At 47.4% G+C, this 21,891-nt stretch overlaps 1 protein-coding gene across 13 annotated transcripts in view; it reads right to left on the bottom strand.

Annotated features, from left to right (window-relative positions):
- Positions 1–3,133: 3,133 nt before the first annotated feature.
- The window catches only part of KMT2C (lysine methyltransferase 2C), a 235,008-nt gene continuing 216,250 nt past the window's right edge, over positions 3,134–21,891 (bottom strand). For 7 of the 13 annotated variants that reach the window (XM_072964111.1, XM_072964113.1, XM_072964121.1 and 4 more), the window contains 15 exons: positions 20,904–21,045; positions 20,614–20,761; positions 18,979–19,157; positions 18,755–18,891; positions 17,676–17,925; positions 16,516–16,655; positions 15,983–16,090; positions 13,515–14,634; positions 12,509–12,645; positions 11,474–11,616; positions 11,037–11,205; positions 7,468–7,584; positions 7,065–7,138; positions 6,757–6,865; positions 3,134–5,113 (listed from right to left, as the gene is read on the bottom strand). In XM_072964111.1, coding sequence (XP_072820212.1) covers positions 5,021–5,113; positions 6,757–6,865; positions 7,065–7,138; positions 7,468–7,584; positions 11,037–11,205; positions 11,474–11,616; positions 12,509–12,645; positions 13,515–14,634; positions 15,983–16,090; positions 16,516–16,655; positions 17,676–17,925; positions 18,755–18,891; positions 18,979–19,157; positions 20,614–20,761; positions 20,904–21,045 — 3,066 coding nt within the window. In that variant the 3' untranslated portion in view covers positions 3,134–5,020. The remainder of the gene's footprint in view (positions 5,114–6,756; positions 6,866–7,064; positions 7,139–7,467; positions 7,585–11,036; positions 11,206–11,473; positions 11,617–12,508; positions 12,646–13,514; positions 14,635–15,982; positions 16,091–16,515; positions 16,656–17,675; positions 17,926–18,754; positions 18,892–18,978; positions 19,158–20,613; positions 20,762–20,903; positions 21,046–21,891) is intronic. The other 6 variants (XM_072964116.1, XM_072964115.1, XM_072964119.1 and 3 more) reach the window with 6 other exon arrangements.

Raw genomic sequence — 21,891 nt, 5'->3', positions numbered from 1 at the left:
ATGGACTTTGGGTGATAATGTGTCAGGGTAGGTTCATCAACTGTGCGGGGACGATGACGGCAGGGGAGCTGTGTGTGTGTTTCTGTGCTTTCCGCTCAATTCTCTTAGGAATCTAACATTGCTTTGAAAATAAAGTCTATTTTATAAACAGGATAAGGGATTACTGTGATCACCTTTATGCCAATAAATTTGATATCTTAAATAAAATGGATGAATTCCTTGACAGAAACCAATTACTCAGCTTCTCTGAAGAAGAAATAGATAAGCTGACTAGCCCCAATACCTATTAAATAAATTGAATTTGTAGTTTAAAACCCTTTCCACGAAGAAAACTCCAGGCACAGATGGTTTCACTGATGATTTCTATCAAACACTGGAGAAAAAAATTATGCCAGTAATACACAACCTTTTCTGGACAACTATGAAATTCTGACATTATGAACAAGACTTAACTTGATTTAAAAGCAATACACCAGAAAATCATAGACCAGTGTTCTTCATGTAATAGAAGTAAAATTCCCTTAAAAAGTATTAGCAAATCAGATCCATCCGGTAATATATGCAAAAAGGATAGTACATTATGAACAAGTGGGTTTTATCCCAGGAATGAAAGTTGCTTTAAAGTTAGAGAACAGATGTTAATTATGACAGTAATACAGCAAAAAGGCTTATGATCTTGCAGGGAAAACGTGACAGAATTTAACACCCATTTCCAATAAAAACTCAGCAAATGAGGAATAGAAGGAAAATTCTTCAACTTGAGAAAGGAAAAACTATAGATGCTACCGTAAAAGACCCTGGATTAGGAACACAGCAAGGATGCCTGTACTTACCGCTTACGTCCAGCGCTTGTAGTGAGAGCCTTAGCCAGTCACAGGCAAGAAGAAAGAAAGCGCATGTACATTGGAAAGGAGGAAGTGAACCATTTGCAGACTATGTGTAGAAGGTCTCGGGGAGTTTTCAAAACTACTACTAGACATGGTAAGGACGTTTATCAGGACCACAAAGTAAAAAAGCTCAATATAAAAATGAACTGTGCCTGTAAACAGCAGCAGCAAACAGCTCAAAACAGAAAGTAACGACACTACCTGCAATCCACAACAGCATCCAAGGCAAGAGAACTCAAGTTTAAGAGCCGTACAAAGAAACACAAAACATTGCTGAGAGAAGTTAAAACCTAAGTAAGTGGAGAACTATATTATATTACAGGATTAGAAAACTCAGTATTGTTAGGGTGTTAATTCTCTGCAATTTGATCTACAGATGTAATGCTGTACTCCATCAAAATCCCAATTTAAGACTGTGACCATGGCTTATAAAGAATTCACTGGTGTAACTGGATACAGAAGTTGTAGTATATTTATACAATGGAATACTACTCAACCATAAAAAGAATCAAATAATGCCATTTGCAGCAACATAGATGGGCCTAGAGATCATTATTCTAAATAAGCCAGAAAGAGAAAGAAAAATACCATATATCACTCATATGTGGAATCTAAGAAAAAAGGACACTATGAACACATCTACAAAATAGAAACAGACTTGCAGGTATAATAAACAATTTTATGGTTACCGGGGGCAATGGGGTGGGAAGGGGTAAATTTGAGAGTTGGAGGTTTGCAAATGTTAGCCACTATGTATGAAAATAGGTTCTTCTGCATAGCAAAGGGAACTCTATTCAATATCTTGTGATAACCTTTAATGAAAAATAATATGGAAATGAATATATGTATGTATATGCATGGCTGGGACATTGTGCTGTACACCAGAAACTGACACATTGTAACTGTACTTCAACTGAAAAAAAAAATTGTGACGCTCACAGCCCAGGGATACAGACTCACTGAGAGTGAGATTTTACGCCAAGATGATGCTTCTTTTCCCTCAGTCCCTCCCCCCAGCATCAACAGGACTCCAGTACGACAGTGAATTAAAGCTGAGAGAACTTCAAGACACAAGCTCTATTTAAGGAGTTTCAATAAAAAAAAAAAGAATGAAACCATTCCATTTGCCCCAACATGGATGGACCTAGAGATGATCATACTAAATGAAGTCAGTCAGTTTCTTCTGTGCAGCACAGGGAACTATGTTCAGTATCTTGTAATAACCTTTAATGAAAAAGAATATGAGAAGGAATATAGGTATGCATATGCATGACTGGGCCACTGTGCTGTGCACCAGAAATGGACACATTGTAACTGACAGTACTTAAGTTAAAAAAAAAAAATTGGTTGGTGGAACAAAAATAAACCCACATGAGCCACACTTCCTCCTCCAGACTCACGGCCTCAGATTCTTCTCCTCAGGCCCCTCTCCCCATGAGACCACGTTCAGGTCAGCAGATCTGACGGCCAGCACAGACCGCCCTTCTCACCCTTCCTGGCCTCGGTGTGGGTCGAGGAGGTGGCATCTGTCTGGCAGGGAGCAGACCTCAGGCTCTGCGATGACTTGAAGTTTTCTTCCTTGCGTGTCTGGCGCTGAGTAATCAAGCGTGAGGTCTGAGGAGGAGAGGCTGCATGGAGCAAGAGCTCCACGACCCGATGCAGATGTGAACGCACTCCAGTCCCGGCCGACACCTTCAGATGGGAGTGTTTCAGAACAGCATTTAAAAGTTGTTCAGATGCTAAAGACACGCGGAATAGAAGCTGGTCGTCTCAGCGTGTTTGTGAAGTACAAGCTAAAGATGGGCTGTAGGAATTGTGAGTGGGGTTCTGAGCAGTTTCATCCTCAGCAACCCCCTTACATTAAAAGTTAAATACATTCAATATGAGAAATAAAGTCTATCACAGAGTAAGTCTAGGAGAGCTGCTTGGGGGAAAAAAAAGGACTAAATTTAACAATTAAATAAAAACAGACAAACAAGGGAATTAGATGTCAGAGTATTTTCCCCATTGGCCCCGGTAAAGACCCTAAAAAGAATCTGAGGTCCTCTTCTTTATTCAGCTGCAGGAAGAGCCTCTGTCTGGTACGAGTCACGAACTTACAGCTAAACCTTTTATCCGGAAAGGCAGAGACCCACGTTGATCACGTCCACGCGCCCGTCATCCTGAAAGGGTGGACCAGCCTGGCGGTGAATTTCAGAGCTCCAAAGGGACCGTGAGTGGTGCTAACAGAGACTCACAAGCTTTTATAGATGTAAAATATTTTATTTGTAAATGGTGATCTTCTAAATCTGTGTCCACAAATTCCAAAACCCATAACACTCTGTATACTTCAAAAAATTCAATTTTTGCCAACATTAGATACTATTATACAGAACAGAAAACAAAACAAAAACCCGGTAAGACAAATACTGGTAGAATGTCAGAATATTGTACAAGAGAAGAAAAATATTCAAGAAACAAATTTCATACAGCTATTTATCAAGAGAAAAATATATACAATTGATTTATTCTGTAAGATAAAAATACATCATGCCATATACATTACAAGTTCAGAACTGCATCACTGAATATGCCAACAGCTTACAGTCCACTTGAATTGTGCACACAAAAACTTCATTTTATACTTAGTCTGTGAAGTGTCAGTACCAGAATTTTAAGTACAAAATAAAAAGCTAACCTGGTTCAAAATGCTGATTAAGTTTCTACAAGCAAACACAAAACAGTGTTTTTTTTTTTTTATTAAAGAAATGTAAACAAACAGTTCATACAAACACATTTTAAAATTACATCTTCCAAACCCTATTGCCGGGGTCCTGCAGCCGCAAGCAATGACATCGCTCCTTTTTTTTTTTCTTCAAATTTTTGTGTTAAATAGAAGGTCGAGAGCTAGATTTGAGTTCCTGCTACATGATCCTAGTATGTTTACATGATTCTCTGTGGCTTGAAACAAAAGTTCTAATCAAAACTACTTCTGCTGAAGAAAAATTCAGCCTCCATTGGGGTGTATTTTTAAGCAGTTATTCACAGTTATCACAAATTGTAAGCACAAAAAACCTGACTGAAGAAGTAGGGATGCAACAATATAATATGAAAAAATTTGTTTCAATTACCAAAACGGCTATAAAAGTTGTAGTCATAGCATACACTCCGTTCTGTCAGAAGTAAGGTGTATAAAACAACTCAGTACTAATAGATCGTAGTTTCCAAAAAACCCCGAACACTCTAGGTGGAAATTTTGGTTGTTACATAATTGTAATGGCATGTTTAATAACATGGCGTCATACTGTGACATCCCTATGCACGTTTTATAAGCACCCGAGCTGCTGCAGAGCCTGGTAGCATTTGGTCAATAACTATTTTTATACTGTATTTTTTCTCAAAATATTTACATATTTGTACAAAGTAACAGGGTTCGTTAGTTCTGCAGGTAACAGCAGCAGCTTGGCTTTCTTCTAACTTTTATTTAAAAATAGCTTCATTCACTTATTCAATAATAAATACAAAAAGTTTCTCTTATTTTACAGAAATCAAAAACTACAATAAACTGACTCATGGAATCAAGTATTTAAATGTATTTTAGTGCAAGTTATTATCCCTTAGCCCTATCCCTAAGGAAGTCATTTCAGTACATTCCTTGTTCAGTGGTGTCTACTTTATTTAAAAAAATTTTTAAATTAGAGGGCCTGCCCCTTTTTCAAATAAGGCCGTGGCCAGCACTTTGGACATCTCCCTTTCGCTGGTGATTTCAGTCTTACATTCATAGGAAGGCCCCTGCCCTGGGGCAGGGCAGCCATCGGCTCTTTGCCCCAGTAAAAGTTTCTCCTTAGTGAGACTAAAAAAACAAAACAAAACAAAACCCACCCACAAGAAGAAAAAAGAAAGAAAGTAAAAGAAAAAAAAGTGCTGGACCATTCTGTAATTCCGGTTCACCTCAGCAACTTCAGGAAGGCTGCCTCCATCGGCTTTCTCCTGTGCTCCTTCACCCTGAAGGACTGAGGAACTCAGAACTCCCAGAAGCTAGTTTTCAAAAGTCATAAAACAGAAAACAAAAACATCTTTCTGTCTGCGAAATTCAAACGGTGTGTTGAATCGCTTCTTCCCAGGGACGAGCCGCCCTCGACAGCAAGGGGTGCTCAGTTCATCCACTTCCGGCAGTTCACGGCTCCGCAGTGACAGGGGATCTTGTGCTGGTCGTCCTCAAAGTCAAACTTATAGTCATAGCAAAGCTGCCCACGGCAAAGACACAGTGTAAGGAAGGCCCCTGCCCCTGCCCGCCTGGCAGCTACTCACACCCAGCCACCGAGAGACGGAGCTGAACTGAAGACCTCACTGACAGGGCGCCCTGGGACCGGGGTGGGGAGACGGGGAACTTCAGAAAAAGTCAAGAGATCGTGTGGCTGTGCTTTTCCTGAGGGCCCCAAAGGGACAGGGGAGACCAGAGGCGCTCTTTTTAGGCCAAGCCAGCTCAGAGACAGGCAGGCGGCTGCATTCCTACAGCTCCACACAGCACTGTCCCCGCAGGCCCCCCCGGTCCCCTCCTCGCTCCCTGATGGGGCAGGCAGATTCGCAGAGACAAACCTCCTGGCCAGCAAACATCTTCCTCCATCTTTCCTCACTTAAAGAATATTTACAAGACGTCGCTATTTAACATTATTGTCTCAGACCAACCCTGCTGTCAAGGTGGGTGGGAGCCTGCACGATTCCCGTGGGGTAAGCCCCACCCTGGACCCCGACTCCTGAGAGAGCTGATACCGCAAGACCCTTCTGATTCAAACATCCAAGGACACTATTTGGAAAGACTTCCTTTCGACCCCGAGGGGGAATAAACACACTATCTACTGCGTGGCTTCTCCTTGGCATGATACCACTGCCTGGGACGGTCTCGCTGACCTAGGAGAGCTCCGCTCGACACACAACAGAGCAGAGGCTCAGAGAGGTTAAGCCAGCTAGCCAAGAATGCTCAGGCAGAGAGGGCAGCAGGGCCTGGTGCTGGTCGGGCCGCCACCTGTCCCGATGCCCAGACACCCGCCCAGTGGTCACATGCCACAGAGGGGTCCTCACATACCCTTACTCATCAGGTTACTGACATGTACAAAATGGGTCTGGGCTCAATTCTTGATTTTAAAAAAGCATATTCCAAAAAGATAACCAAAAAACAAGTATAATTCCACAGCTCTGTTCATGTGGGGCTGCGGGATCCAACTAAGTAAAGACCCCGAAGCTCCTCATTCCCTAAATAGGAGGGTTCCCCAGGCAGGTGCCTTCCAGGACACACCAACCCCACACCCGGGCCAGGCCCCAAGCACTCCAGTGCACCTTGCAGCCTGAGCTGACCACGTCTGGCAGACCAAGTCGGGGACCGTAAACAAGGCTGTGACAGAGCCAGCTGGGTGATAACCCTAACGGGGGCTGGGCAAACCACAGTACTTCGTTGGGCCAAAGACAAAAAATAGCCAAACTGTTTGCAAATCTATTCATGCAAAAAACCCGTCAGCGTGTAGTAGTCCTAAGTGTGCTTATGAGCAACGTGGAGCCCCAGTCACCCCCAAGCTTGCGGCCGACAGCCTCACAGTGATCTCCCGAGAGCCAGCGTGTTCCCGGAGAGCACAAGGGCACAGACCCTGGGAAGTCTTCAACCATCAGCACGATGACAGGCTTCATTTTTAAAGGGGGGGGGGGGGCACTGCGCCAAACTGGCAGGGCGAGGGGTCCAGAGGGACGCAGGGACGGGAAAGTGAGGAATGAAGGACACAGGAGGTGGCAGATTCTGCCCTGCCTGGAGGATACAGGATCCTCCAGCAATACAGACCGTCTGCGCCCTGCAGCTCCCCGACGCAGGGACACGACCACAGATGGGCCCCGCTCTCACCTCTTCTCCCTTCTGGATCCTCCGACTGGAGCTGATGATAATCTTGTGTCCTCGCTCAAAGGTCACCACTTCAGCCACACAGTTCGGTGCACACGAATGGTTGATGTACCTGCGAGCCACCGTTTCAGAAAGCGATTTATTCTAAAACTGCAAGAAGCTTTAAAACCCTTCCAGGTCACAGGGAGAACCACTCCTTCCTGATTCTATTACTACAGAACAAGAACAAACACACAATTTTAAATAGAAATTCTTTCCAACACTCGTCTGCCCTGGACTTCCACCACCGAAAGGCTGCACACGACTCTCACCTCGCAGGCCCTCCCGTGAGCGTGGCGTCGATCACGTGGTCGTTGTCCATGCGGAACATGTACACACCTCGGTTCTGAAAGAGAAGGAAGTCAGTCCGCTCTGTGCTCCTGTCCACGGGACGGAGATGAAGTCGCCGGAACCGACAGGTCCCCAATCTCCCGCCCTGGGGACCCGCACGGACGACGACGTTTACGCGCTATGAGCAGAAATCAACACTTCGGGAGGGCGCCTGTGAAGCCAGGCTCATCCACCCAAGGTCCTGTCTTTGCAAATAACAATACTGATCGAAAAACGCAGGACTGTTGGAAAACACAAGAGAATACAAGGACACCCAGACAGAGTTTTGTTTGCACTCGAACCTGGGCGGACAGGCGGGGCCGGCGGGGGCGGGGCCGCACTCACCTGGGACTCATAGAGCTTCTCCTTCCTGTTGGCCACTTCGTTCCGGATGATGGTCCCGATGTACTCGATGACCATGGTGTGCTTCTCGATGTCCCGGGCAGCGTAGAGGCCCAGGCCCTGTAAAACGTGCACCTCCCTCATCACTTCAGTTCCAGGGACTCTGTCACACGAAGGTGCTACCCCCGGTCAGACTGAAAGCCTCACTGAGGATTCCACCTGAACTCACACGACCATCTGTCCTCGCTCCACCACCGTCTGAACCCTGACCCCAGACAACCCTCCCACATCGGGCTTTGCGACCCCACCATGCCTTTGGGTCTGTTTCACACTGAACTTCCCAGGCGTGTTTAGAAAGTGATCCTGTCCACAGCTGAGCACTGTCTATGTCGGGCATCCTGCTGAGATTCTACCAGCTGAACAGGCCAACAGCTTCCGCTGCTCATTTTACGGCACTACTGCTTCTCAAGCACTTGACATAACACAGAACCTACACAACTGAAATGGGGCTGACTACACAGGGCACTGTGCTTTGAGCTTTTGCATCCTCACCTAAGACTGACCAGAGGGAACCCCACCCCCCCATTTCTCATCAAGCACCACCTGGAGCACATGGCACAGACGGCTGCTGTTAAGAGATTTCAGTACGTGAACTGAATGATCTTCGGAAAAAAACATTTACTCAGTTAATTCCAGTCAATTCCAGATATGACTCAGAGGTGAACAAAGCAGAACACACAAGAAAAATCTGGACGGATACTGACACGGTTTGGGGTAACAGACGGGACAGTCAGTGGGAGCGAGCAGAGAACCCACACAGACCCAGGCGGGGTTACCAACATCCAGCTCAGTATGGACGGGCTGCTTATTGCTAAATGGTGCTCCTACAACTGGTTATTCAATGGAAAAAATTAAACTGTCTTAAACATAAAAAATGAAATTGCTGAAAAAAAAATCTAAGAGACTCATATGCAACCTGCAGTTTTAAGAACAGAAGCCAGACAATTATATATGTTTGACTATTTGGAATTCAAACTTTTGTAGGAAGAAATATACCATACTTCCTGGCAGGCAAGGGATGTGTTGTAGGGAAAAATCTAATAGTGCAAATTCTTATAAACTGAAAAATGGACAAAGGACATGAACACACAGTTCACAGAACAGTAAATCCAAATGGAAAAATCCAAAAATTTGCAATTAAGGTGACAATGTAGTTCTGTGGTCACTCGTGGCAAAAATATAAATGGGCAGTAACACTACAAACGATAAACGAGAAAGTCAGCCTCACACACTGCTGGGAGCAATGTGCGAGCAGAGCCTTTTCAGAAAACTGAAAACTTTCACACAGAAATCGCACTCTGGGGGATACACCCCACAGAAGTGAAGCTACCGATACACGGAGACAGGTGTACAAGATACCACTGGCAACACGGGAAAAATTGTAAACAAAATCAATTCTCATCAGTGCGGAATGGTTTAACTAATCACAGTTCATCCGCATCACGGAACATCATGGAGCCATTAAAGGACTGAGTCAGCAGTGTTCCCGCTGGTCTAGGAGTCTGAGTATTGGTGAGAAGATGCAGAAACGTGCACACAGCACGATCCCACTTGTAAACGTGCACACGGATGTGTATGTGCTGTTAAAGCACCACGGAAAACACAGGATACGAACGCCGGGGCATTAATGTGGTTACCTGGGAGGTGGACAGTATGGAGGAAGAAAAAAGATAACCCAACAACAAAAACTCTCAAAATCGCCTGAGGTTAAACTGCTGCTGCCAAAGTGAAGAGCGAGACGCTATGTGGTCTTGTCGTGTGAGCGGGCGTGGCTCACAGAGGGACCTCCCGGAGTCGGTGCTTCCGGGGCTGTCCTGTCAGCGCTCACCTATCCATCTCTCCAGTTCCAAAGTGCTTCTACCCCGTTCTAGACAAGTGAAATTTGAATCCTTAATAAAATGTGAATTTAACTTTATAAAACATGAAAGACTTTGTTAATTGCTCCAGGTAAAAGGGGACAGACTCAACACAGGTAGTTGAGAACCCCGTACCAGGACGGTGCGGGAATACAAGCAACGCTGAAGAACAGGATGGGCGAGAGAAACGTGTTACATGGAGAAGTAGCTGCTTCAGCAGGAGAAAGTCACCGCCAGGGGCGGGGCGGAGGCCTCACCCCGCGCCCCCGGGAGTCTGGGAGAGCTCCTCCCTGGAGGCGGCAGAACGATGGGGAAGAGGCTGTGTTCGTAACGTGAACACGAGGTACCAGAGAGAAGGGACGAGAGCAGAAAGGAGAAAGATTTTTTAAACACAAAAGAATGAAGAGCAGACGAAGGAGAAGCAGCTCAGACCAGGACAAGGAGACCAGAAACGAGGCGACGGCGGGAGGTTAGACCCGGGATGGGAACTCTTCTCCAGCCGCGCAGGAAGCATGCGGGGGCCCCACCTCGGGGCCAGATTCAGTAAGGCTGGGCCCCAACCTGCATGGCTTAGCCAGGCCCTAGACGGTGCCAGCCTGGGGTCCACACGGTGAGGTCCTGGATCTCAGGGGGCCCATGTTTGTGTGTGTGGGCCAACAGAAACAGAGGCAGGAACTTGCAAAGAACCACCACGAAGACACTTCTCAGACTGAAGGTCTCACTGCGCCAGGTTGAAAGGACTCATCCTAACCCAGGCACGTTCTGGTAAAAAGCCCAAACACCAAGAGTAAAGAGGAGAGCCTCAAACCTCCAGAGAGGAGGAAGAAGTTTCCGTAGAAAGAACGTGAAAGGGTACAGACAGCGGACAGCAGGTCAGACCGGCACCCGCCACCCTAGAGCTGGCGGACTGGAAGGAGGGGCCCGCACTGCCACCCCGGGGGGGACGGGAGATTGAAACCGGGCGGCGGGGCTGAGAGCGGGTTTGAGGGAGCTTCTCAGAGCATAAGGGCAACAGAACCTGATGCTCTGGGTCTGGGCGTAGCGAGGCTGACGCCGACAGCCAGCAGACGTGACCTCACTCAGTAAAACCAGGTGCTGGAGGATGATCAGGCTGGGAGACTGAAGGAGTGTGGCAAAGTGAGAACTGTAAACCTGTCCTGGAACCCGGGAGGGAGAAGCTGAAGAGCCGTTTGGTTCAGATCTGCAGCTCACAAGCCACGGACTGCAGGAGTGGATCTGAACGCCTGGCCCGCACACGGCTGTATCTACAAGGCGCTCCACAGTCTACCCATCAGAAAAGACACAATTTTCATGAGAAGGAGGCTGCCGAAAGACAACTTCCAAAATTGGGCACCTCTGGAAAATATTTTCATTTGTATTTTTCACTTCACAAGTGCCTAGAAATACAGCTCTGGTGACCTCGCCACAAACCCTGTGTGTGGGGAACGCGGCGCTACCTGCCCTCACCCAGGTGGGAAGACGTGGGCTCCTTCCACTCAGGGAAGGAAAGCGCCAAGCCCCGAGACCATGCGCTGAATGCAATCGGACAGAATTCCAAAGTATGACTCTCCCCGTTTCCCACGTGCTGGATGCCAGCACCTCCCGACCGCCGCAGAGTCCTGCCCTCCTCTTCCTGGACACCCAGCGTCTTCCCACCTGAATCCGAGACCGGGCCAGGTACACGTTGGACTTCCACTCGGCCTTCATCTTCCGGTACTGGGATGACTTGGAGTGGACAAACTGCTTGCTGTACGGGGCACTGAGCTCCCCGGTGACTGTGCTCTGAAACGACTTGGAGGTGCTGGTGCTGTTCAGGGTGTGAGGCCTGCAGACAGTGGCACGTCAACAGGAAGAAATAAAAGGAAAACTGAAGATCTCTCTGAATGAGGCCCAAAGCCAGGTTGATTCAAATTCTTTCTGACAGGAACATACACAGAAAGCCGCCTAGCGGAGCCACACGGCAGGTGCTCGGGTGTGGTCGGCAGACACAGCCAGAGACAGCAGGGTTTGTAAGCAGCAGACAAGTCAAGCACAGAAACCACTAATATGCCTAGAAACCCTGGGCTGTACTATGTGAAGTTAAAACAAAATACCTTAACACAAACCTCTTGACATGGGCACTCATTTTAGGTTCAGAACGGGCACAACCTGTGGGGTTGACGGCAAGAGGCAGCTCCATGAGAGGGTTCCGGCCGTAGCGGAAGCTGTAGTTCTCACATGCCTCCACCCCGGGGAGCTGGAAAGAAGCAAAATAAACGAAAATTTAACTCATCTGATCAAGACCACAGGCAACCCTGAGCTGGCCCAAAGATGGCCCAACTGGAATCTTACGGAAATAACTTGTCAACGTTTTCAAAACACTCTCTTATCTCATGTTACCACCGCCAGCCCGCACACAGACAGGCCCGTGACATGATGGCCCATCTCTCCGTGTCCCGGGGGTACAGGCGAGAACATAGGGTTAACTTGTATGGTACAGTCTTTTCTAGACTATGTCTCTTGTGAACATCTCTCTCTAGAGACATGACAGGTACCGATTACTGAGGCAGGGCTCTTCCAAAGGAAGCAGCTCGGTACAGCACTCCATGGCTTCAGGGCTGTCCTCTGTTTCTCCAGAGAAAACCCACCAATGGCTTTTTTCTTGAAAGCAATGCCTTACATTCATGAGATTTCCCCAAAGTACTGTGCGTAGACTCGCTGGCAAACGCGTGTAATTTCAAAACCTCACAAAGAGGTGTCAGAGAGGATTGAACGCTCCCGAAATCCAACTGCCCTCTGGTGACCAACCGTAGGATGAGGGCAGAAAAGTGGCTGTGAATGTCCCGGTGTCAGGACTGGGCGCACTGACCTGCAGTGCAGGGCGTGAGGACCCTCACCCCCCAGCACCAGACAACCCACATCTGTGACCTCCCTCACTGAGCAGACATTAACACGAACATTTATGCAAGTCTCCCTCCCAGTGACTCATGAAGGCCTCCTGTTCTTTGAGAGAGACAGCAGTTAATCTCCCGGCAAAGCCACCACCTCCAAGGGCTGTGAATCTGACAGAATGAGCCAAGGTGGTGGCAGTGGCCCCGTTGGGAAAGGCCCTGAGCGACTCCCGGGTCACCCTGCGCCCTGGCACTCACGGACTCGGCAATCCGTGCCACCGCAGACACCGTCAAGCCGAACAGATCTTCTCCTCTTAAGTAGGCTGGGAAAAGCTGGAGCATTTCAGATTTTTTCCTCACACATGCCACAGGCTCCAAAATTTTATCCCAAACACCTATGATATAGACAAAAAATTTTTTTTCTTTATGAAAAATCTGCTCTTAGGTAAACAGAGAGGAAGAAAGGATGCAGTATAAAAACAAGAGCAAAACGGAGACTGTTGACGAAGACTCACTGGGTAGAGCCCGTGGGCAGTGACCTAAAAGGCCTGCTATTACCTGCTTGTCAGATGGCAGCAGTTTTACAGACTTTAGGAATGTTGGGGGAAAAGAATATGTTACATTAAGGAAATTAAACAGTAAAAGGGGAAAAGAAAGTTCAGTATGACTAAAGTTCATGCAAGAAGGTTAACTTTCATGCTGGCCAAACAGCACATTAGATTTTCGGATGATTGGTCCAATGAAGTAAATGACACCTACAGACATGTCCTCTCCTCTCAGAGGTAAAGTGTGAAACTGATTTTTCCACTGGAATTATCTTCAGAGCATTTTCATACTTAAAACACTTTCTACATCAACAGAAATGACAACCTAGGCTCACCCCTGAGGTCAAAAGTAAGTGGCTCTAAACTTTAATATTTGCTGCTCCTGAGAGAAGACTACACACAATATGCTTTAAATACGGTTCCATTTCTAGGTGACGTAAAGAGCGTCCTCAACGTAAGTGACAGGCAACCTTGACCTACAATCATTCTCCTATTTATCAGCTCTACTCTGATTTAGAGTGAGTCTAGCAAGTGTCTGGAGAACAGTACAAAAAGACAAGGTATGACCAGATAAAGCAGCTTTGCACTAGTGAATGAAAAATCCACACCGGCTGTTATAAAACCTGAACAAACAAGAAAATCATGGAAACAGGTGAAACGTTCCTCAGCCCGACCCCGGAGTAAGCAGCTCTGCAGAGCGTGGGGAGGGTGGGCCTCACCTTTCGGGGAGCTGTCGCTCAGGACTAGGTCTTCGTGGCCCTGCTCCACGATGCGGATGACGAACACCGGACGCCCGTCCTTCTCCTCGATGGAGCACAGGTAGCGGCAGCGGCGGTTGGCATAGCGCGTGCTCCAGTACAGCCGGCTGGCCTCGTAGCCCACGGGGAAGAGCGCTTTGGGGGAATGGAATGCCTGCATCTGCTGCGGGAGCAGCTGGCCAATGGCGTGGAAGATGAGACTGCCCACGCGGAAGGTGTGGTCACGCTCCCCGCGCTGCACGATACTGGCGATCTGCCGGACCTCGTCGCGCTGGACGTAGACCCTCCTGAAGACGGCGAAGTAACTCAGTTCCTGCTCGTGAATTCCCTTTGGTTTGTGCATGGGACAAAGCATGGTTTTGTCTTTAAAAAACATGCATTGTGCTTTAATGGCGCAAGTGAAGTGATAAATGTTGGTACAGCGAAATCGGTGGCATCCGCTGGTGGCACCCGTCTTATGACAGAAGACGCATTTCATCTGCAGGCCTCTCCTCAGGGCCAGCTCCACGTTTATTAAGGCCCCGGCCTGGGTCTCGTAGACCTCCGTGGACCACAGGGCGCAGTTCAAGTGCACCCACAGGTCCAAGTCCAGGTTGAGCAGCCTGGCTGGTCCATCCGTCAGGCCATCACCCTCCTCGTGACAGAAGCAACACTTCCGATAGTCTTTGGGCACAGGGTCGGGTTTCAGAGACGTGCCCAGTTTCTTCAGAAATTCATCGATTTCATCCTCACAGGGAGGCTTGAACGCCCCCTTGGGGACCACGATGTGGATGCTCCACCGCTTCCACTTCATCCCCCTCCACTTCTTTGCGACGGGCCTGCAGTCGTCGAACCCGCCGTGCACAGCCCTGAGCCGAGGCTTTAACTTCACTGTTACCTTAAGCTCATCTGGCTTTGCCTCTACTTTGGCTGCTTCAAAAGCAGGAGGGAAAGTGATGGGAGGTGACGCAGGGGGCGAAGCTCGATCCTGGAGCCGCGGGAGACAATGCACGTCTAAGGTGGAGGTGTTGTTACTGTACTGATGAAACGCTTTGGAAGGCGTCTCTTTCACAGGTGACTGTGGCAACGAAGGAATGGATTCCTGCACAATAAAAAGAAATGTGAGAAAGAGTAATTCAAAAGCCCTAAAAGCCATTCTTGTTAAAGCAAGAAAGCCAGGGAATAGGGGTCTAACGGGGCGCGGTGAGGATCTGTGCACAGTGGAGGTCAGTACTGAATGTCCACAGGTTCCCGCATGGACAGGCAGGACTGATGAAAGATCTGTGGGTGGATCCTCCTCTGCAAAGCCACAGCTCTGGAGAATATTGTGCTCTTAAACTTTCATGGACGCTCCTCTTTCTAATAATAATCAAGCTGAAAAAATCAAAGCTGTCAGAGGAGCTAATTTAATTCATACAAGGGAACAGTGTTTCTTGTTAAACCAAATAAGAACTTTGGGTCATAATCTTCTAAGAGCTCATCCCACTCTCTGAAATTCCTGTTTGTTAATCTCAGGCTTAATAAATTGGCATGAATGTGACACAGGGGAGAAGCCCCCGGCAGACGAGTCATGTTCAACTTTTCTCAGAGGCTGCCGGCTCCCACCCAGCGGTGGGCATAGGGGCTGAGAGAGAATCTCCCTCAGTTTCCGTTTAGGTACCAAGTGTCACAAGCGAATGAACGGCAAACCCACAGGCTCCCTTCCCACCACCCCCTCTCCCACGGCTCTGGACAGACCCCCTCCCATAAATCCAGAAGCAGGCGGGCACCACACACCTAAATTATCTGGGGAAAAAGCAACCCTCCTCTCATATAGGCTGATTTATTTTAATTTAAAGTCTTAACTTATTTGGTATATACCCTGAATTTTACTATACTGGGCACTACTGCCTGCTAAAAAAAATAAGTCTTCAGAACATTCTTCTAAGAAAAAGTAATCACCTGAAGGAAGGAATGACTGAGAATTACACCATGGGAAACAACTTCCTTCAATGAGAAGGATTAAAAATGTGTCGTCCTTACCAACTACACACTTGGTTACACTTAAATTCCACAAAATCAGGTAGACCTTTCTACCACGGTAGGACAAGGATTTTCTTCCCAAAATACATGAACAGACTTGAGCTATGTTTGTGAGTAGGCTTTTTCCATTGGGATAAAATCAAAAAACAATGTTTTATAGTTGTCATTAAGCTATTTGTAGTTAATAAGTAAAATTACAGACTTTACTATTAGTGTTTTTATTCAATTCTGAAATTTTAAGATAAAATTCAATCTGCCCACGCCTGTCAAATAAACGGAACATATTCAATCCGCAGTGACAACCTGGACCGAGCACTTTCTCAGCCTGAGCAGCGGCTGCTTAGAATCCCTGGAGAGCTCTGAGAATCTGGTGGGCACACCCATTTTATTCACCAACAGACTGATTAACCGAGACTGCCTAATTTTACCTTGCTTTCTGAGTTTTTTGCTTGTGCAGTTGACGAATAGAGAATAAAGCAGTTATTACTACAGAAGACAATATCCTTCTCCACTCGACTGGAGCTTTCTCGGGAATCCTGAGAAGCAGAGAGAAATACGTGGGGAGCTCAGTAAGTCAAAACTTAATAAAAACAAGATCTATACATATGTGGTCTTTATGTTATGTTAAAAGTGAAAGAAAGTAGCTATCTTAAAAGTAGAAAGGTAACCACAAGCCAATATGTAGCAGATAATAATTTAGCCACAGAGAAAACACATTTACAAAACCACACGATCCATATTTCACACTATCTAAAAACATGTGGTTCTCATAACGTCCCGTCTAACAGTCTGCTGTAGCGATCTGATTTCACGCTCAAGCACATCATATGTACACATGCTGATGCTACCGCCAGAGCAGGCGACAGGCGGGGCTACGTACACGGCCTCCCCCTGAAGGAGGAGCCCTGCAGGGACACCGCGGGTTGGGGGAGGGGGGGGACAGAGAAGATGTAGCGGGTACCTTGTTCACGAAGGCCAGGTCTCTGACCGACTTCCGCACCCCGCTTCCCAGAATGACCACTTTGCAGTGACAGCACCACTGCGGTCTGAGAGCCGCGCTCTCCGTGATACCACGACTGGAATCCTTATATCCAGAAAGACCTGCAGACGAAAGACTTCGTTAGCGACTAAAACTGACCAATAACAAGGAGGTAGCACACGGCACAAAGCTATACTGTATCAACTTATCGTAACACGGTTCCTTCACGTTATCATGTGTTATCTTTTACCAATTAATAAGAATCTGATCTTCTAAGCAGTGGTTATGGGGCATCTATTATGTGCACGACACTGGGGTACAAATCAAGGAACCTATTCTCGCACAGCTGGGGCAGCCTGCTGGGACGTGGGGAGCGTGGAAGGAAACCGCTGAGTTCTGTCCAGTCTAAGCGCAAAGTGAGCTGGGGGAGAGGACACTTCCGCTTGAGGGTGAAGACGAGATGGAAATGTCCTGTGAAAGGTGAAGAGGTCCGCGTACAAGAGTCTTAAACGGGTGTGATCTGGAAAGTCAAAGGGGGATGAGGAAAGTCCCGGGGCTGAGATAAAAAATGTAAGTAAGGACTCAGATGAGAAAGCACGAGGGACCCTCAGAGCCCACCGTCTGTGGGGGCCGCGGAGGCACAAAGGGAGAAGCAGGCAAAGTGAGGGAGACAGAAGCGGCCAGAGGCTAGGGATTCGAGCTCCGACACAAGCCCTCGCAGTGCGGGAAGTGGGGAGAGGAGAGACGGGGGTGAGGGTGAGCCCAGACCCCACTGCCCCAGGCGCCGGTGGAGGAGGAAAGAGGAAGCAGCGGTGCCGGTAAAGCCGCTGGCCCGCTGCGCACGCGCGAAGCAGGAGGGGCCTGGCGCGCACGCGCGAAGCAGGAGGTGAGCCGGGACGAGCGGCGGAGGCAAGAGGACAAGGCGGCCTGCGGGTGAGCACGTCAGACGGGACACGGCACAGTCCCCAAGCACTGAGGCTAAGTCACCGCACAGCAGAGCTTATTAGAAGGTCAATTCACCAGGATGACGCACCAACATGCTACCTGTTACTTGTTTACAATTAAAGTGGGATTTTAAAGAGAATCAGCCGAACTTCTGATTCAAGAACGAATGTGAGGTTCACTAACGTAAACCCGCTCACCGTTGCTCGCTGGAGGGAACGGCACGTTAGGCTGCTTCAGGTGGTAGGAGCTTGCTAATCTGGGCGGGTTTGCAGGTCCTGGTGGAGGCCCACGAAGAAATAAACGCTGTCGATACTCCAAACCTGGGTTTACTCTGTGGCTACTGACCAAACCCACGGCTGGAACATCTGGTGCATTACTAACCTCGTAGCTGTTAGGGACTCGCACGTGAAGGAGGTCGGAAAAGGCAGCCACAACACTGCTGATGTTCTAAAACAAAGTGCAAACGCTGCGTGACCCACCCAGAAGGCACAGAGAAGCACTGAAGAAAAACTCCTATTAGGTACGTGTTATTCGCTGATGTACAGGCGGTAAGCAAATCCAACAATGCCGATTTAGACTTAAGGGTCTCAAGGGAAAAAAAAGGTTTTAATGGGCCAATATCTAAATAAAGCTTTCATAAACAGAAATCCTCATAAAGGGATTTCAATGAATGTTAAATACTTGAGAGAGCATTAAACTATTTTAGGCGTCATTAATACAAGGAATGAGCTAAACCTTGTCAGTTTTTACAGCTGGTTGGAAGCTACCGGCAAGTGGACCTACAGCTCTGGGAAGAGGTCTGAAATGGTCCACGAGAACCCACTACCGCTAAGTTCTGTTGCCAAAATGTCCCATCATGGGACTATGAGTTTGGTCTCATACAAGCAGCTGCCACCTGAACAAGACTTCCACTGCTTCTGGAAAGCTTCCACTGTTGACAAAGTTCTTCACTGCCTGATTTTCTAAGTGTGAAAGTTATCAAAAGGCTTCTCTCTAAAGAGCTCTCCACTGTGTACCTCCTCTAATAAACAAGCGAGACCTCTACCTTCGTTCTGCCCCTTTTGCCTTGACTTAGGCTGAGATCGATTTAACACTCATTTCTAACACCCAGACCACGTGGAAGCCTGAAGTGACCACGCGTACTCTCCCTAACTTTACTCTTCTATCCGCAGTGACCCTGCTGCACACGAGTCATGTGCAGACACGTGTGAGCCTCCTGACACAGCTTTAAAAACCAAGCGGAGTCTACGACGTTAAAGAACCCTCTCATCTTTACCTCAGCAGCTGTAGGATGCAGAGTGATTGCCACAGAGATCAGGCCCGACCTGGGACCGTTTGGGGATGAACCGAAAGGTGACGTGAAAAATAAAGTGCCTGGCTCAGTTTTTATGTCATTCCTTCTGGAGTCCAAACCTTGAAAGAGGAAGGGTTGATTGTTAGTGGCTTTTCAAAACACCAACGAGAGCACGTGGGCCCGCGGTACGGAGGACTAGCGCCCACCTTTCCCGGCACTGCTGGGGAGGATGGGGATGACGGGGGACGGCACTGGCTCTGGAGGCTCCTCTTTGACCAGCGACAAGTCTGGGTACCTGCTCACTTCCATCCCAACCACACTCTCGGGAGAGGACGAGGGCACAAAACTGTCTGGAGTATCGCGATCAGCGGCATGCTCCTGTAACCTGGGAGGAGAACAGACGCAGGACATGAGCTGGAGCCAACCTGCCCCAGCCTGGCTCCGTGTGTGACCTTCCGACAACAACATGAGAACCCATGATTCGGGGCAGGGCCAACCAGGAAATCTCTCTGGGGTGAAAAAACAAAAAGGAAGTATGTTTAAAGTAATTTAAATGATATGTTTCCTGCTGACTAAAGCTTTAGCATCCAAGTTGAAAGACTTGCCAAAGATGTTCAGATTACAGCAGGGCACAGAGAAAGTGAATACTCACACTTCTGCAGACAGCAGATCCCTGAGACTAGGGAACATCCTGGGGCTGAAAAAGGGCCGAGCAGCACCCCCCGCCCCCAGCCTCATGCACAGGGCTCTCCCAGGGCTGCTCGTACTCACGGGGGCGGAATGGGTAACACCTGGTCATTGTGACTTCAAAGGCCTTTATTTTTCTTAACTGATAAAGTGAGGTGATAAAAAGAAGCGACTGGTCTAGTCCAAGAAGCTAAAGGTGACCAAGGCAACTGGGGATGGAGGGCAAGTGTGGCATCAGGCTGGACGCTGAAGGGCAACCTGGTGTCTCACTAGGCCTCCCCCAGCAGGGACGCAGGCATGTGGAAGGAAGCTGGGAAGCAGCATTATTAGAAGACCCTAGAAAGGCTCCCAGAGAGCCCCTGTGAGACCCGGAGTGGGCATCAAGCTCGTACACGTAGGAGGCTGCTTCCCACAGCTGCCACCCAGTCACAGATTCGGCACAAATCTAGCAGTGAGTTTCAGGGGAACAAAAGACCTGGATTCTAACTCTGGACAAGTCACTTCTCTTTGATACACAGTTTTGTCAATAAAGTATGGGGTTTAATCTAAATGACCTGTCATCACAAAGAGGGTTTTCATCACCAGATTTTCCAAGGGGGAAAGAGTAATCTGATGAAGTGCCTAAGAACCTCTCCTGGGTTTCACTCACTGGGTCATGATTATCTACTAAAGGAAGTGGATTCCCCCAGTCAGAACCTTGGGGCTAAAGAGCTGATACAAAGAAGTCACAAAACTCTGGACAGGAGTGTCCTTGAATTCCTTCCCATGAGAGCATTCTCTGATACCTGTGACCGCTGCTCTTCTATTCTGACATCTGCAAACATCAATAAACCCAATAAAATCACATTAACAGGTTATAAAGGACACGAGTCTTTGAAACATTTTGCATGGAGTCCCACTGCCTTCATGTCTATTCCATTATTATTTGTTGAACTTCCTATATCATGTAAGATTTTTAAAATGCACAAATAATATTTAATAGTATTTTTTATAAACTTTAAGTTCTGATGAAAACTATTCACCAGATTTTACCTTTTAAGTCTTTTAAGTGTTTTTAACATGCTACTTCTAGAGACATTGTCCTATATACATACACATACAATTTTTTTAATAAATGAAGTAACTAAAAACATCAGAGAAGAAGGCACTTGTACCTTAACTCTTCCTGGTTATTATGCGGTGGTGTTGGGAGGGAGGCGGGAACATCCACTGTCTTGGGGCCCTGAGCAATAGCTCTGGCTAACAAGTCGTCTTGCGGTCTGAAAGGCAGCTGAAATGGTTTAGGTCCTAGACTTCTGGTAACTGGAAAAGCAAAAACACAGAAGCAAATATACTTAGTCAAGATGGACAAGTGGGTACAACTGTACAACCTGACTGCCATTTCACCTGCACGGCCGCCAAGGGCGTGCCCCTCCAAGGTAGAAATGTGGGCTGGGCGTCATACCTTCATGGCTCACCAGTACGCCAGCTTTCCCAGCAAGCTCTTCAGTTGTTGCAAAGCCGTTCGCCATCTTCTGACAGGCCAGAGGAGGTGGTGTAGGAGGAAGAGAGGCAGGGGGTGTTGGAGGATTACTTAAATTATTCTGCTGCAGGAGACCAAAAGATTTTACATTATATGCTACTGAGCAAATATGCCAGGACCTTGCTAAAACTTAGTTCTGTGAATTTTTAGCACAGGGAGGCAACACTACAGAAACGTAACCAGATGTGTCTTCATTTCTCAAAGGCACACCAAGAAAAGTAAACACGCAGGCCAGGAGGCCTTTGGTGGAACAAGTGTGCATGGCTTTGTGGACGTGTCATCCACTTGCTCGCTTCACCCAGCCTGAGTGCTCATCTTCGGCATTAGAAGTAAATTTACATTGTGCCAGTGAAGGATAGCTTTAAAATTCAACCAATAAATTGCGAAAAGTTCTCAAAACCTCCTTTATCAACTTCTCATTAAGATATGCCCTCATTCTGTAAAAAAACTTAAGAATTTAAGGTCCTAACCCAGTACTTACAACTCACATCCTAGATATTAGAATCCAGACTGTCCAAAATCTCAAAAAGCAGCAAAAGGAGTAGCAATTATACAAAGTTGAGTGAATCATTGACAGATGTCGTTTCCCCCCAAACATCTGTCCCTGCTTAACATTTGTGGTCCATTTGTTATTTATTGACTGACGAGTCTCTCAGGAATTGTTGGACTCTACCTATAATACCGTGCTGATCAAGTGCAAGGTCAAATTACAAATCTTGCAAAGATCTAGGATTTCATGAAGATGATGAAGTTGTGTGGAGAACAGCTTGCATCAGAAGAGAAGGCATTTACAAGAGTAAGGAGAGGTTCTAACTGAAGAGAAAAGCCAATAATGACAATAAATGGAGCATCACAAGAGAATGACTTTAATATTAAAAAAGAGAAGCCCTCAGGAAAACTGACGATACTA

This window comes from Vicugna pacos, chromosome 7 (assembly GCF_048564905.1).
Source record: "Vicugna pacos chromosome 7, VicPac4, whole genome shotgun sequence".
Taxonomy (NCBI): Eukaryota; Metazoa; Chordata; class Mammalia; order Artiodactyla; family Camelidae; genus Vicugna; species Vicugna pacos.
Note: the sequence above shows the minus strand (reverse complement) of the source record. Positions and strands in the feature narration are given on the sequence as shown.